This window comes from Arvicola amphibius, chromosome 10 (assembly GCF_903992535.2).
Source record: "Arvicola amphibius chromosome 10, mArvAmp1.2, whole genome shotgun sequence".
Classification (NCBI taxonomy): Eukaryota; Metazoa; Chordata; class Mammalia; order Rodentia; family Cricetidae; genus Arvicola; species Arvicola amphibius.
In genome coordinates, this window is record NC_052056.1 from 103,356,095 (window position 1) to 103,369,612 (window position 13,518).

Here is a 13,518-nt window from a genome sequence, read left to right on the forward strand (position 1 = left end):
AAGATGTGGAGACTTCTCCACAGTTGAGAAAGCTGTGTCTCTTCCTCAACCAGAGTGGTTCTGGTTTCAAAGTAGAAAAGGTTCATGTTTCTCCTTCTGGCTCCGAATTAAAATCACCTCAGAAAACTTGTCAAACTTAACTTCCGTTTGGTTGAAGGTTTATTCCCATTGTGTGTGGGTGTGTGTGCAGGTGCACATGTATGTCTGCGTCAAAGCTCAAGATCACCTCAGTCCTAAGGTGCTGTCCACTGTTCTTTGAGCCAGGATCTGTCATTGAACCTGGACCTTACAGACCAGGCTGGCCAGCCAGCAAGCTCCAGGGATCACCATCTCCACCTCCACCGCCCCAGCATGACCATACAACGCCTGTGGGGATTTTTTGGTTTGGCTTTGTAGGCCTCTTTACAGAGCTCTGTCTGTCCTGGAACTTGCTCTGTAGACCAGGCTGGCCTTAAACTCACAGAGATTCACTTGCCTCTGCCTCCTGAATGCTGGGATTAAAGCATGCACCACCACCACCTGGCCATAATTGGCTGGGTTTTGCATTTTGCAGTCTGACTTGGGGCTTCATGCTTGTGTGGATGAACCATCTTCCAAACCGTAGGTTTATTTGTATTTGAATTCTCTAGTTGAGTTAGTTCCCAATTTCAACTCTGTAGCCTTGTGACACTGGGTGTGGTCCCACAGAAGTCCTTCATGGTCTTATGCCCACCCACGGATGGGTCTCTTGTACCTACAATATGCTAAATGTTCACATCTGTGGCCTAAAGAGCTAATTATGGAACTTTCCAATTTTGATAAGAGTATGTATAGACTTGCAAAAACAAAAATACAGTCCCTCACTAAACCAGAGTGCCCCCAAAGGGTAACATGCTCTGCACAGAACAGCTCGGAGCCACAGCCCTCCCCTACAGACAGCAGGCCCCTGATCTCAACTTGGCAGAAATCCAGGTTGGAATCAGGTTCTGCCAGCCAATGCTCCCACCCTTGCCCTGAATTCTCAGCATCCTCTCTAAGTCACCAAGTGCTGGTGGAAGCCGCATCTGCCTCACAAACTCCAGCTGGAGGAGCACTCACGGGGTTGACGGAAGAGTCCGGGTTGATTTGCAGCGTGTAGATGTCGTCTGTGGAGTACTGGAAGAGCCCATAATACGGATTCAACATTTCATGGCACAGCAAATACAGCCACTCTCTGGGAACAAAGACAGCACAGCTCACGTGTATCAGTTTCTGACTTTTTCTAAGGCAGTCAATGTATGCCACATGGATACATGCAGAGCCCAAGGAGGCTAGGTGCTGGGAACCAAGGTCAGGCCTGCTGCAGGAACAGAGTGCTCTTAACTGCTGAGCCAGCTCTCCACTTCTGGTTTCGAAGTTTCTAAGCATTCTATAGTAGAGTTTCACAGAGGGAACAGTCCAAGCTCTAGGGACAACACTGCCCTTTAGACCATAAGCACGGACCACTTTCATTTTTTAAATTTAATCATGTGTACATGTTTATGTGTATGTGTTCATGTGAAGGGCAGAGATTGACCTCAGAGGTCTTCCTCAGTTGCTCTCCAGCTTATTTTGTGAGGCAAGCTGGCCAGTGAGCCCCAGGGATCCTCCTGTCTCCACTGCCCCAGCTCCACATGCCACTGTGCTGGACTTCTGTATGGTTTCCGAGGTTGAACTCAGGTCCTCCTGCCTTTAGGGCAAGCAGCCTGACCCATCTCCGCGCCTAGTCATCACTGGTATAATGTTAAAAAACCTAGATGAACCTAAAGCATTAGAAGATACTAAGAGTTTTGGAAATCTGGTGGGAATACATTGGTTAACTTATTTTCTAAATTCCTTTAATGCTTGGATCAATTTACACCAAAAAAAAAAAAAAATCGTAAATCCAAAGCAGCCAAACACAACAACCACTTCCACTGGAAACTGATCAAGGCTGTGGTGGAGCTGCGAGGCACCCTGCTGCTGCTGCTGCTGCTGCTGCTGCTTCTGCAGGACGGGTTCAGTCCTGCAGATGCTTGAGGCAAAGCACCTTCCAAATAGACCCTGAGACAGCGGCCTCAGATTTTACTGTGGCATTTCTTACTCTTTCAAACAGAGAGCAGGCAGGTCAGGGAGGCAGCACAGACCAAAGCCATCCGTACAAGAAAGTGATGGAAATACACAAAAAATACACAGGTCAGACCAAAACATGGCGGAAGATTGATGCTCTCCCACCCTGACTTCCTGCTACGCATCCTCTGAGGACCATGGGCCCCTCCTTGGTCCCTAAGCACTTCTTCCTTCATCCGGTTAAGAGTATAGGAGAGTGGGGACTGAGAACATTCTGCCGTGTGCAGCCGCGCCAAGAGCCCAGGTCACTGCAGAGTCCCTGGTCTGGGGGCTAGTGCATAAATGCAAGTCCGACAGAGCACAGGTGGAGATGGAAGGGCTCTGGTGAGAGGACTTAATTCGCATCAGGTGTATTTGCTTAATTCTTCATTTTATACTTGATTACAATGGAATTCAATAAGCTAGTGTGTTATACAGTAACTTAGAAACCACCCCAAACCCCACCACCTTTACACACTGGAAGACAAGGTAAGGAAACCCTGCAGGAAGAGGAGAACCAGGGTAGACAGGAGGAGCTATGGGGAAGGAGACTGTGTGCTCAGCAGGTATTTACAGGGCCATTCACCAACTATCAAAGTCTCTCGCCAAGTGGAGCTACTGTTGGGGACACAGATGAAAGAAAAAGTGCGTCACACAACTGTTCCACAAGGGTGAAGCCAGGAAAGGAGTGGCTGGGGTCACAACGCTGAGGCAACCCAAGTGACACTCAGGCTGGAGTGCCACAGAGGGACCAGGTTTCTAAGGAAATGGCTGTCGTGGGGATTTTCAAGTTTATGGGGACAAGGAAGACAGGCCTTGTTTTAAAAAGAAGCCAGCACCATAGAACCTTCACCTGGTATTGGATGGAGAAAATGACAGAGCCCCACATAGAAGCACCGGATTGAGCTCCCAAGGTCCTGATGAGGAGCAAAAGGAGGGAGATCATGAGCAAGGAAGCCAGGACCGCGAGGAGTGCTTTTACCCATTGAGATGGTGGGACAGATCTAACGGGAGACCACCAAGTCCAGTTGGAATGGGACTGATGGAACAGGGGACCAAACCGGACTCTCTGAATGTGGCTGACGGTGGAGGAGGACTGAGAAACCAAGGACAACGACAATGAACATGAACTCTACAGCATGGACGGGCTCACTGTGAGCCTTGTCAGTTTGGTTGCTCACCTTCCTGGACTTAGGGGGAGCTGGGAGGACCTTGGACTTAACATAGTGAAGGGAACCCTGATGGCTCTTTGGCTTGGAGAGGGGTGGAGTGGGAGTATGGGTGGAAAGGAGGGGAGGGAAGGGGGAGGAGGAGGGGAGGAGATGGAAATTTTTAATAAAAAAAATGAGAAAAAAAATGAAATTTAATAGTGATTTTGCAGCACCATAACTTTACAATAAAGACAAAAATTTTATGCAAAAAAAAATGATCTTGTAAAGAAAAAAAAAAAAGAAGCCAGATGTGGTGGTTCACACTTCTAATTCCAGCACTCAAGAGGCTGAGGCAGGAGGATTATCTTAGGCTCAGGCTGTGCTATGTATTGAATTCTGGGATAGGGACATGAGAAAGAAAGAGGAACAGGGAGGGAAGAGAAAAAACAGAATCTCCAGACAATTAAATTCTAAAGAGCTAAACAGTATTCTGTAATTTAAGAGTAGAGGGCTGGAGAGATGGCTCAGCGGTCAAGAGCACGGTCAGCTCTTGCAGAGCACTTGGGTTTGATTCCCAGTTCCCATGGCAGCTCACAGCCACCTGGAACTCCAGTCCCAGGGGAATCTGATGCCCTCTTCTGGCCTCTGTGGGCACTGCATGCCGTGGTGCTTAGACACACATGCAGGCAAAACAGGCACACATAAAGTGAAGTCTTTAAAGAGAAAAGGCGTTTCAGAGGAGCTCGAGTGGCAGACATGGAAAACTGAAGGCAGCCCAACAGTAGAGCAGAAGTAAGCCTTCTCCTCACTGCCCGGAGTCCATATCTGTGACCACATCCCTCTATCAGGAGGCAGCGGCCTGAACCTGATCACCAGGATGATACCAGGTGCTTCTCGGAAGAAACCTCGTCTCAAAAGTGAAATTCTCATTATTCTTCCTAAATTTTACTATAACTATTCCGACCCAGAATGCCAGCTGCCAGCATATAAAATTCCCTTGATACAAATACAATTTCCACGTGCCTTGCCCCATGCTGCAATGAGACAAGCCAGGCTGCCTCCACGTTAAGTTCAGGAGTGGCCCTTGGAGCTCTGTGTCAGACACATGAGCTAAAGAAGTGTGCTTCAAAGTTTAATCCTGACTATGCCAAGTAAACAAAGTGACAATCATGGATTTTCTAAGTGGTGACATCAGCAGCTCAAGTCAGCAGGAGAAGATTGAGCGTCCTGTGGGGATGCTGGCACGGTGAGCAGGTCACACCCCACTGTAGCACTCGAGAAGTGAAGGGCAAACAGCTTTCCTGAAATGCAGCTACAACGGCCTAAGACTCAGGTGGGAAAGGGGATAAACTAGCAGCTCACCGTGCCACTCCACCGTAGTCCAAGCCTTCCTCCCCTCGGAACTTCACCATCAGGCGCTTCTTCAGGTCTTTCGGCCGCATCTTCATGATCTGGCGATACGACTCCTATGCACCAAAGCCACGGGTTCAGAAAAATGGGGGGGAGGGTTACTGGGGATAGAATCCATACTAGACAAGTTTGCAACTGAGCCACACTCCAGCCCCTCACTGGGGATTCTAGGCAGGGGCTCTACCACTGAGACACACCTCAGCCCCTCATTGGGGATTCTAGGCAGGGGCTCTGCTGCTGAACAACATCCCTAACCCTTTCTCACTTTTGCACTTTGAGGTAGGTTCTCACCAAGTTTCCCAAACTGGAAAACTGCCTCAGGTGGGTAATTTCTGCCAAGCATCTCCACACAAGTGGGCAGGGTGAAGCCCAAACGAAGCTAAGGTTTTACCTCATAACCCACTTTTTTTTGCATCCCTAACCATGTAGCAATTTTGACTGCCTGGATCTGGTAGTGGGCAGAACCACTTTCCTTCCTATTCCCAGAGACAAGTCCAGCCCGAATGGTCCCCGTTGTCTCTGAAAAGAAGTCCCTCCACTGACCCTCTGGAAGGGACGAGTGGGTCTGAGGAGCACCAGGCTGAGAAGTGACCCACATTTGCTCAGGATCAGGTCAGGGTCCCAGCCCACAACAACCAGGCTCCACACAGCTCCCTTCTCACCCTGAAACCACTGAGCACTTAGACTTGTCAGAAACAGAAATGCAATTCTGCTCAGCATGAGGTTGGTCCCTACAAACCCTGTATCTCACTAAACAATAAAACCGATCTCTCAGTGGGGAAAAACCTTCGCTAGCTACACTAATGTCGGAGGATTCATATATGCACTATACAAAGAACTCAAAAAACTACATGGGGAGCTCATTTCACCTGTCAGAATGGTAGACGTTAAGAAAACAATTAGATGCTCTTGAGAATATGGACAAAAGGGAACACCTACACACAGCTGATGGGTGTGCACACTAGTCCGGCACCACGGAAGTCAGGCACCTACACACAGCAGCTGATGGGTGTGCACCACGGAAGTCAGGCACCTACACACAGCAGCTGATGGGTGTGCACACTAGTCCGGCACCACGGAAGTCAGACACCTACACACAGCAGCTGATGGGTGTGCACACTAGTCCAGCACCATGGAAGTCAGACACCTACACACAGCAGCTGATGGGTATGCACACTAGTCCGGCACCATGAAAGTCAGGCTGGAGGTTTCTCAGCGAACCACAACTAGATCTACAGTGTGGCACGCATGTGCTCCAGAGACTTAACTCGAGGGTTACACGGTAAGTCATCAATGCTCATCCACAACAGCTAAGCTACGAACAACCTAGGTGTCCAACAATGAGAATGGATACACACTACATGGTATGCACAGACACCGAATTTTTTTCTCTATAGAATGAAGTTATGTTGTCTGCAGAGACGTGCAAGCTACTGGAGATAGAGACAGTGCATAAACTAAGCCTGCCTTAGACAAATACCACGTTTTCTCTCATATAAAAGATTCCCAAATTTTACAGATACATAAAATCATATACCTATCTGCGAAAGTGTTTAGGAGAACAAGAGGACTATGGGCAGGCAAGGAAGTGGAGGGCAGGGGCTGGGAAAGAGGTGCAGAGAACAGTATGAAAATGTCCTTGTGTGACAGTACCCTGTATAATGAATATCCATAACAAGAAAATCTTTTATGAGACTGGGTCTGACCGTGTAGCCTTGGCTGTCCTGAAACTCACTCTAGACCAGACTGGCCTCAAACTCAGAGATCCCCTTGCCTCTGCCTCCCTAGCAATGGGATGAAAAGCATGTGCTCCCACATCCAGCGACAATAAAAACTAACAGGAACCAACCCGATCCTTCAAATACAAAGCCGAGAGCAGGTCCACCAAGACGTGTGAGTAGATGATCTAACACAAACCTCCCCGCTTGTTTCTCCATGGGGCTGCATGACTTATCAAGATTTAATCCTTTACCTCAAATATTTCTTCTCTGGAAACTTCTATTCGACAATGACCAGCTTGGGGCTGCTGAAGAGAGAGTTCGTGTCTAAGAACTTTGAGCTTCTGGACTAAATCTCTCTCATATCTCTGGGCAGGAAGCTCCTCGTCCTCCATGGAGCCCTCGCTGGGCAACTGCAGCGGCTGGCTGGGCTCCTTAAGTTGGCACTGGTGACTGCAAAGAGGAGAAACAGCCATCACTAGACAGGCAAAGGGCTGCAGGCCAGCCCGCACCACTGACTCTGGAGACCCCAGCACACACTGCAGGCAGCAGGCTTTTCTATGCTGCTGACAGTGGGCATCAGCCCAACATATCTCTGGGGTGCAATAAGGAGATACCCCAATTCTAAGCAGTCATTTATCTGTGTGATAGCTGTTCTTGGTTGTCAACGTGACTACACCTGGAACAAACTACAACCCAATGGCACACCTGTGTTTTGTTTTTTGCGGGTTTTTGTTTTGCTTTTTCTTTCTTTCTTTGTTTTGTTTTGTTTTTGCTTTTTTTGTTGTTGTTGTTTTGTTTTGTTTTTCAAGATAGGGTTTCTCTGTAGCTTTGGAGCCTGACCTAGCTCTTGTAGATCAGGCTGGCCTCGAACTCACAGAGATCCACCTGCCTCTGCCTCCCCAGTGCTGGGATTAAAGGCGTGCGCCACCACCTGATTGTGGTTTTGTTTTGTTTTGTTTTAATGAAATCATTTGAAGTAGGAAGACCCACTTCTAATCTGGATCTTTGAGGTGGGAAGATAAACTTTTAATGCAAATATTTTGGAGTGGGAAGATCCACGTCTAATTTGGGCCACGCCTTCTACTGGCAGCCTAGATAAAGGACATGTCTGCTTGCTCTTGCTCTCACTAGCAAGTCCATTCCATCACTGGCCAGCTGAGACACCCAGCCTTGTAGACTGAATAGCTACTTGATTCTTAGACCTTTTGTTGGTAGACAGCCATTGTTGGAGTGGCCAGACCACAGCCTATAAGGCACTGTAATGAATCCCCTTTTTGTATATATCTAGTTTGTAAGTTTGGTTCCTCTAGAGAACCCTGACTAATATAATCTGCTACATTATTACTGAAAATTACAACAGAAATTGTCTGGGTGTCATGCATCTACCTGGGTCACCAATTGGTGCACTATTGGCAGGGCCTTGGCAGGAATGAAACGAGGCTGGTAGAGGACTTTTATAGGAGATATAGGAAGCCAGGCTGGGAGTGAACAGCAAGCAACCTGTGCCATCCAGTGACACCCACTCCTTCTGATCAAGATTCCCAGCCCTATTAACTAAGAACGAAGATCAGTGACAGGACTCGGGCCATTAGGAACAATGTGGCATTTGCTTTATTCAAGTTTTGCCACGAATGCCAACCATACTGCAGAGCTATGTATGAAGCTGTGTCTGGGGGTGGCACAAAAGATCATGCCCATTTCCACAGCATAACTGCCTGGCACAGGAAAAGGCTCTGACAAGCAGCAGCAGCAGCAGCAGCAGCAGCAGGCCCTTACAGAATGTGCTGTGCAAGTTTTGCTGGAGAACCTCCTTCTGCCATCGCCGCAGTGACCTTCACTTAGGCTGCTGACGGAAAAGGGCGCCAACAATAAACATCCTTAGCAGCAGCCATGCTAATCTCAGGGTTTAAATTATGTCACTATTCATCAAATGTCTACCTTATTTTCTTTGCCTACCATCGAGCAAACACTGCAGTAATACATTAAGAAAAATGTTAGTGTAGGACTGAGGGAATGGTTCAAGTCGAGTTCTTGCTTTGCAAGTGTGAGGACCTGACTTCAGATCCCCGCACTCACGAAAAAACTCAGTTGTGCTCATCTGCCACTCTAGAGCTGGGGGCGGGAGCCAGGCAGATCCTTGGGACTTGCTGGCCAGCTAGACAAGCCAAAAAGGTGAGTTCCAGGTCACCCTGCTCAAAAATTAGGGTGGATAATGATAGAGGAAAAGTTTGACATTGACCTCTCACACAACACATTGATGTTGAGCACTTGCTCCCCAACACACACACACACACACACACACACCAATATTGTGCAAAGAAGCATCCAATTATAAAGTAAAGAGGCCAGCAAAGATGCTACAGTCTTACTTCATGATATGGTGAAGCCGTGGGTCTGTAAACTGGGTTGTCCTATTATTGTGATCTACAAAATAGATTCTTCCCGACACTGTACTTCTGACTTCCCAGCCTGGAGGCAGCGGCCCAAGTTCATCGCAGTTCACACTGTTAAGGTCTCTAGCAAAACGGAATGTAAAGAGAGCTTTATCCCACTGAAAACCAAGAAACAGACTAACATTCAGTGCCAGCAGCCACAGAGGTTTCCTGGCAAGGTACCCACATCCCTGTCACAGTGCTACCTGTGCCAACCCCAGTCAGTCCAAACAAACCTCTGGCCTACAAACAGCAGCAGCACCTGACAGGTAGGGCAGACCTCTCAAGTGTTCATGCCCCCCATAAGAAATGGGGTTACCCTGGGAAGAGCTTTCCTTACGCTACACAAGCAGGAAGCACCCGACTCCCATTAGGAAGCTCTTGGGAATCACTAATCAAACCAGAAGCTCGGTGTAGCCAAGATTCCTCCCCTGAGAAGCTCCTGAGGGCCCCACTCTCTCGAGGCTGGGAGAACAGAGGATGCACTCGATGACACAGTGCCCACAAGGCAGCCCCGTGTTCACCAAGTGCTTTCACTTCAGTCCCTTGGTAACTTCACTGTGCTCTAGTCAGAAGGGACCGACCGTGTGCCTGCTCAAGACACATCAGGGATTAACACGGATGCCTGTCCTTTCTTAGATGCATACCGAGAAGCACCTCAGTCATTTGCAGGTAACATTCCCATGCAAATGGCAGACCCTGAATTCTAAATTCAACACCAAAGATAGGAAGCTGGGTCTCGAGGAACAAATCGGGAGTGAAAAGGGACTGAGCATCACCCGAGGTATCTTAGGTAGCAATGCTACTGTAAAAGGAAAATAGCAAAGAAAGAGAGAAACTTAACTCTGGCACAGGGTGGGGCGGGGGTCTCTCTGACCTGGGCTCGGATGTATGGCCTTGTAGAAGGAATTCGTATAGAAAAGCTTCATCTCCCCCCGGAATGGTCCCCAAGGGACTGAGGAAGAGGGACAGTAAAGTAGAAGAGAGAGAGGGTAACAGAGTCTTTATCTTTCCTGTTTCACTTTGTAGCAAGGAAAATTTTACACATTTACAAAAAAAGTAGAGAGAGATCATAGTAGATGGTCACATGACCAACTTCAAGGGCGACCAAGGCCCACCGTAGTTTCCACACTCCCCCACATATGCCCCTGCCCAGCAAATCCCAGCCTCCATCTCCCTTCACATGGCAGTTAGAGTCCATGAGAGGGGCTGGCTCTTCAAGCCTGTGAGGCCTACCTGGGGATCCTGGGATCATGCCACGTGCTGACTCCAGTCTGCGTGTGCAAAAAGTACACTTGTCCCTGTACTGTCGTCCTTTGCTCTGCATGAGAAAGGAATCTGAGTGAATAAATTCAACTCCACAGTTTCCCACTCCAATCCTATTTTCAGATTCTTAAGCTTTTATTTTTATTTTATTTCATGTATGTATATATGATAGTGTTTTGACACAGGTCTTACGATGTAGACCAAATCAGCCTTGAACTCATGATTCTCCTGCCTCAGTGGCATCCTCAGTGATGTGGCTGCAGGTGTGCACTGTCCCACTCCTCAGTGATGTGGCTACAGGTGTGCATACTGTACCACATCCTCAGCGATGTGTACACACTGTACCGCATCCTCAGCGATGTGTACACACTGTACCGCATCCGCAGCGATGTGTACACACTGTACCGCATCCGCAGCGATGTGTACACACTGTACCGCATCCGCAGTGATGTGTACACACTGTACCGCATCCGCAGTGATGTGTACACACTGTACCGCATCCGCAGTGATGTGTACACACTGTACCGCATCCACAGTGATGTGTACACACTGTACCGCATCCACAGTGATGTGACCACAGGTGTGCACACTGTACTGCATCCTCAGTGATGTGTACACACTGTACCGCATCCGCAGTGATGTGACCACAGGTGAGCACCACTATACCAGCTTCTTTCAACACTCTTTATGATTACAGAGAAAATGATTACAAGGCCATGGCTGGCTTTCTCAAATCTACTCTGTCCCCACACTTGGGGCGAATCCATTTCTCACTGAGCCACCGTGGATGTCTCCACCCACTTCTGCCACAGCCGCAACCTTCCATCTCCACCATCGTCTCCTAACATGCTTGCATCTGGGCGATGTGATGATGGGAACCACACCCCCCAGGTCTTCTCTCCACTGCAGCCACACGGCTCTGCTCTTTCCATCCTCTTGATGTCCATTCCAATCTCAAATCACAGACCACACTGCTTGTCTCTCTGCTATGTCCGTAGCTAGCATTTCCATGGGGTCTCTACACATAGAGAAGGGATGCCTGCTCTAGAGTTCCCCATCCTTACATGGCCACAGCCGCAGAGCCATCCAATGCCACAGCCGCAGAGGGCACGGCCGCGGAAGGCATAACCAGGCCATTAGCAGCTGTGCACAGGATACTTTAAAGGTCTGAGAGCATAGGCTCTCAGGAAAAGTGCTGATTCCCCAGGGACGCAGGGCAAGTTCCTCATTTTCCTGGTTGGCTTTCTGTCAACTTGATAGACGCTAGAGTTATTTTGGAAAAGAAAAGCTTAATTGAGAAAATTCCTCCATCAGACTGGTCTGCAGGCAAGTCTCTGGGGCATTTTCTTGATTAGTGATTAATGTGGGAGGATCCAGCCTACTGAGCACGTGAACTTGGATGATGTAAGACTGAGCATGGAGGCCCATGTCTGTGATCCCAGAACTTAGGAGACAGAGGCAGGTGGACTTCTGAGTTCAAGGCCAGGCTGGTCTACAAAGTGAGTTCCAGGCCAGCCAGGACTTCATACTGTGACCCTGTCTCAAAAGCCAGTCATGGCATATCAAGTAGCAGGTACCTTGACATGGCACATCCTCTATTAAGACTGGACCAGGCAACCCGATAGGAGGAAAGGGTCCCAAAAGCAGGCAACAGAGTCAGAGACAGCCCTGTTCCTACTGTTAAGAATTCCATAGATGAAGCTACAAAACTGTAAGATATGCAGAGGACCTACGTCAGTCCCATGCAGGCTCCCTGGTTGTCACTTCAGTCTCTGTGAGCCCTACGAGCCCAGGTTAGTTGGTTCTGTCAGTTTTCTGGAGGTGGGGGGAGACGGACTGGGAGGAGAGGAGAGAAAGGAAACTTCAGTCAGGATGTAAAATTAATTAATGGGTGAATTTAAAAAGAAAGAAAGCTGGCTGAGCAAGCCATGCGGAGCAAGGAGTCAGCATTCCTCCACAGCTTCTGCCTTGAGTTCCTCCCTGACTTCCCTCAGTGACAGGCTGAAACCTGTAAGCCTAAATAATGCTTTTCGTCACAGTGTTTATCATAGCAACAGACAGAAAACTAAGACACTCACCATAGCCTTCAGGCAGCTCCGGAGACTGGTGGCCATGTGGTCGGTTCTGGGGTGTCTGCAGGGACCCTCGAACCTCAGCGTTTCGGAGTCGCTGTACCTGGAGTCTCTGGTCTTGGTTTGGAGACTCCACAAACCTGCAGTTCCCACCTCCCGCAGCTGCACCGGTACCATCTGAATATGGGGCAGGTTCCTCCATGAGGCAGCTGAGCGGCCTTCCAGGGCCTGAGTCTTCATACACTGTTCTGGAAGGGACAGGGCAGAAGAGCAGGTGTGGGAACATCATGGAAGCATCACAAGACTCACGCACTCAAAGGCCACATGCACTTGTTCTAGGTCCCTTTAACGAGTGACAGTGTTCCCAATGCTAAGTTTCATGACATTTAGGGTGTCCAATGAGAGAGAAAGACTCTTAAGTGGAACAAGAGGTCAGAGGGACTACAATTTAGAATAATAGGGCCACACTAGTTAACAGCTCTAAATGACGGAGAGGTGGGGCAGAAGGTGACTTTTCATTTTTCTTGATTTAATCTAAACACTCCATTTTCTTTGTTATTTTACTCAACGATGAAATCCTTTGTTACAAAAAATACCATGACTCTAAGTGTTTTTTAAACAGTCTTTGCCCCGACCCCAGCAGTTTCAAAACAATTTGCCTTAATGAGCCACTTCCCCTTACTATGGAATACTTTTTAAAAGACTCTTATACTGAAAGAGCAAACAATGAGCTTGTACCGAGACCAGTAACAGCAGGCTGCTCTCCCACCCTCCCCACCACGGGCTACTGCCAGTCCAGTTCCTACATTCTACCATTCTACCGTACGTGTTTTGGCAGGGACCACTTTTCTAAAAGCAATGACTTCTCCATTATTGCATCTGAACAAAGGAACATTAACTTTGAAAAACAAAATCAAACATGAGCCACTGTTCAGATTTCTCCTATAAATCATGATGGGCCGGGGGCGAGGGCTCAGCTGGTGGAGCACTTACTGTGCAAGCAGCAGGGACCATGCTACAAAGCCCAGAGTGTGCTTGTAATCCCAGCACTGGGGAGGGGACAGGTGTATCCCTGGGGCTCACTGTAGGCCAGCCTAGGCTAAATGGTGAGTCCCAAGCCAATGAAAGACCCTGTCTCAAAATCCAAAGAGGGGGCTGGAGAGATGGCTCAGTGGTTAAAGAGCACTTCCAGAGGACCCAGGTGCAATGCCCGGCACCCTCATGACAGCTCATAACGGTGTAACTCCAGTTACAGGGGATCCAACACCCTCACACAGACACACATGCAGGCAAAATATCAATACACATAAAATAAATCTTAAAAAAAAATCCAAGGTGGGTGGCTCCAAAAGGATGGCATCAAGACTGACCTCTGGCCTGC

At 48.4% G+C, this 13,518-nt stretch overlaps 1 protein-coding gene across 3 annotated transcripts in view; it reads right to left on the reverse strand.

Annotated features, from left to right (window-relative positions):
* The window catches only part of Smurf1 (SMAD specific E3 ubiquitin protein ligase 1), a 97,567-nt gene that overhangs the window by 8,858 nt on the left and 75,191 nt on the right, over positions 1 to 13,518 (reverse strand). For all 3 annotated transcript variants that reach the window (XM_038345233.2, XM_038345231.2, XM_042055889.1), the window contains 6 exons: positions 12,144 to 12,385; positions 10,036 to 10,120; positions 8,737 to 8,883; positions 6,619 to 6,817; positions 4,599 to 4,702; positions 1,078 to 1,192 (listed from right to left, as the gene is read on the reverse strand). In XM_038345233.2, the coding sequence (XP_038201161.1) occupies positions 1,078 to 1,192; positions 4,599 to 4,702; positions 6,619 to 6,817; positions 8,737 to 8,883; positions 10,036 to 10,120; positions 12,144 to 12,385 (892 nt within the window). The remainder of the gene's footprint in view (positions 1 to 1,077; positions 1,193 to 4,598; positions 4,703 to 6,618; positions 6,818 to 8,736; positions 8,884 to 10,035; positions 10,121 to 12,143; positions 12,386 to 13,518) is intronic.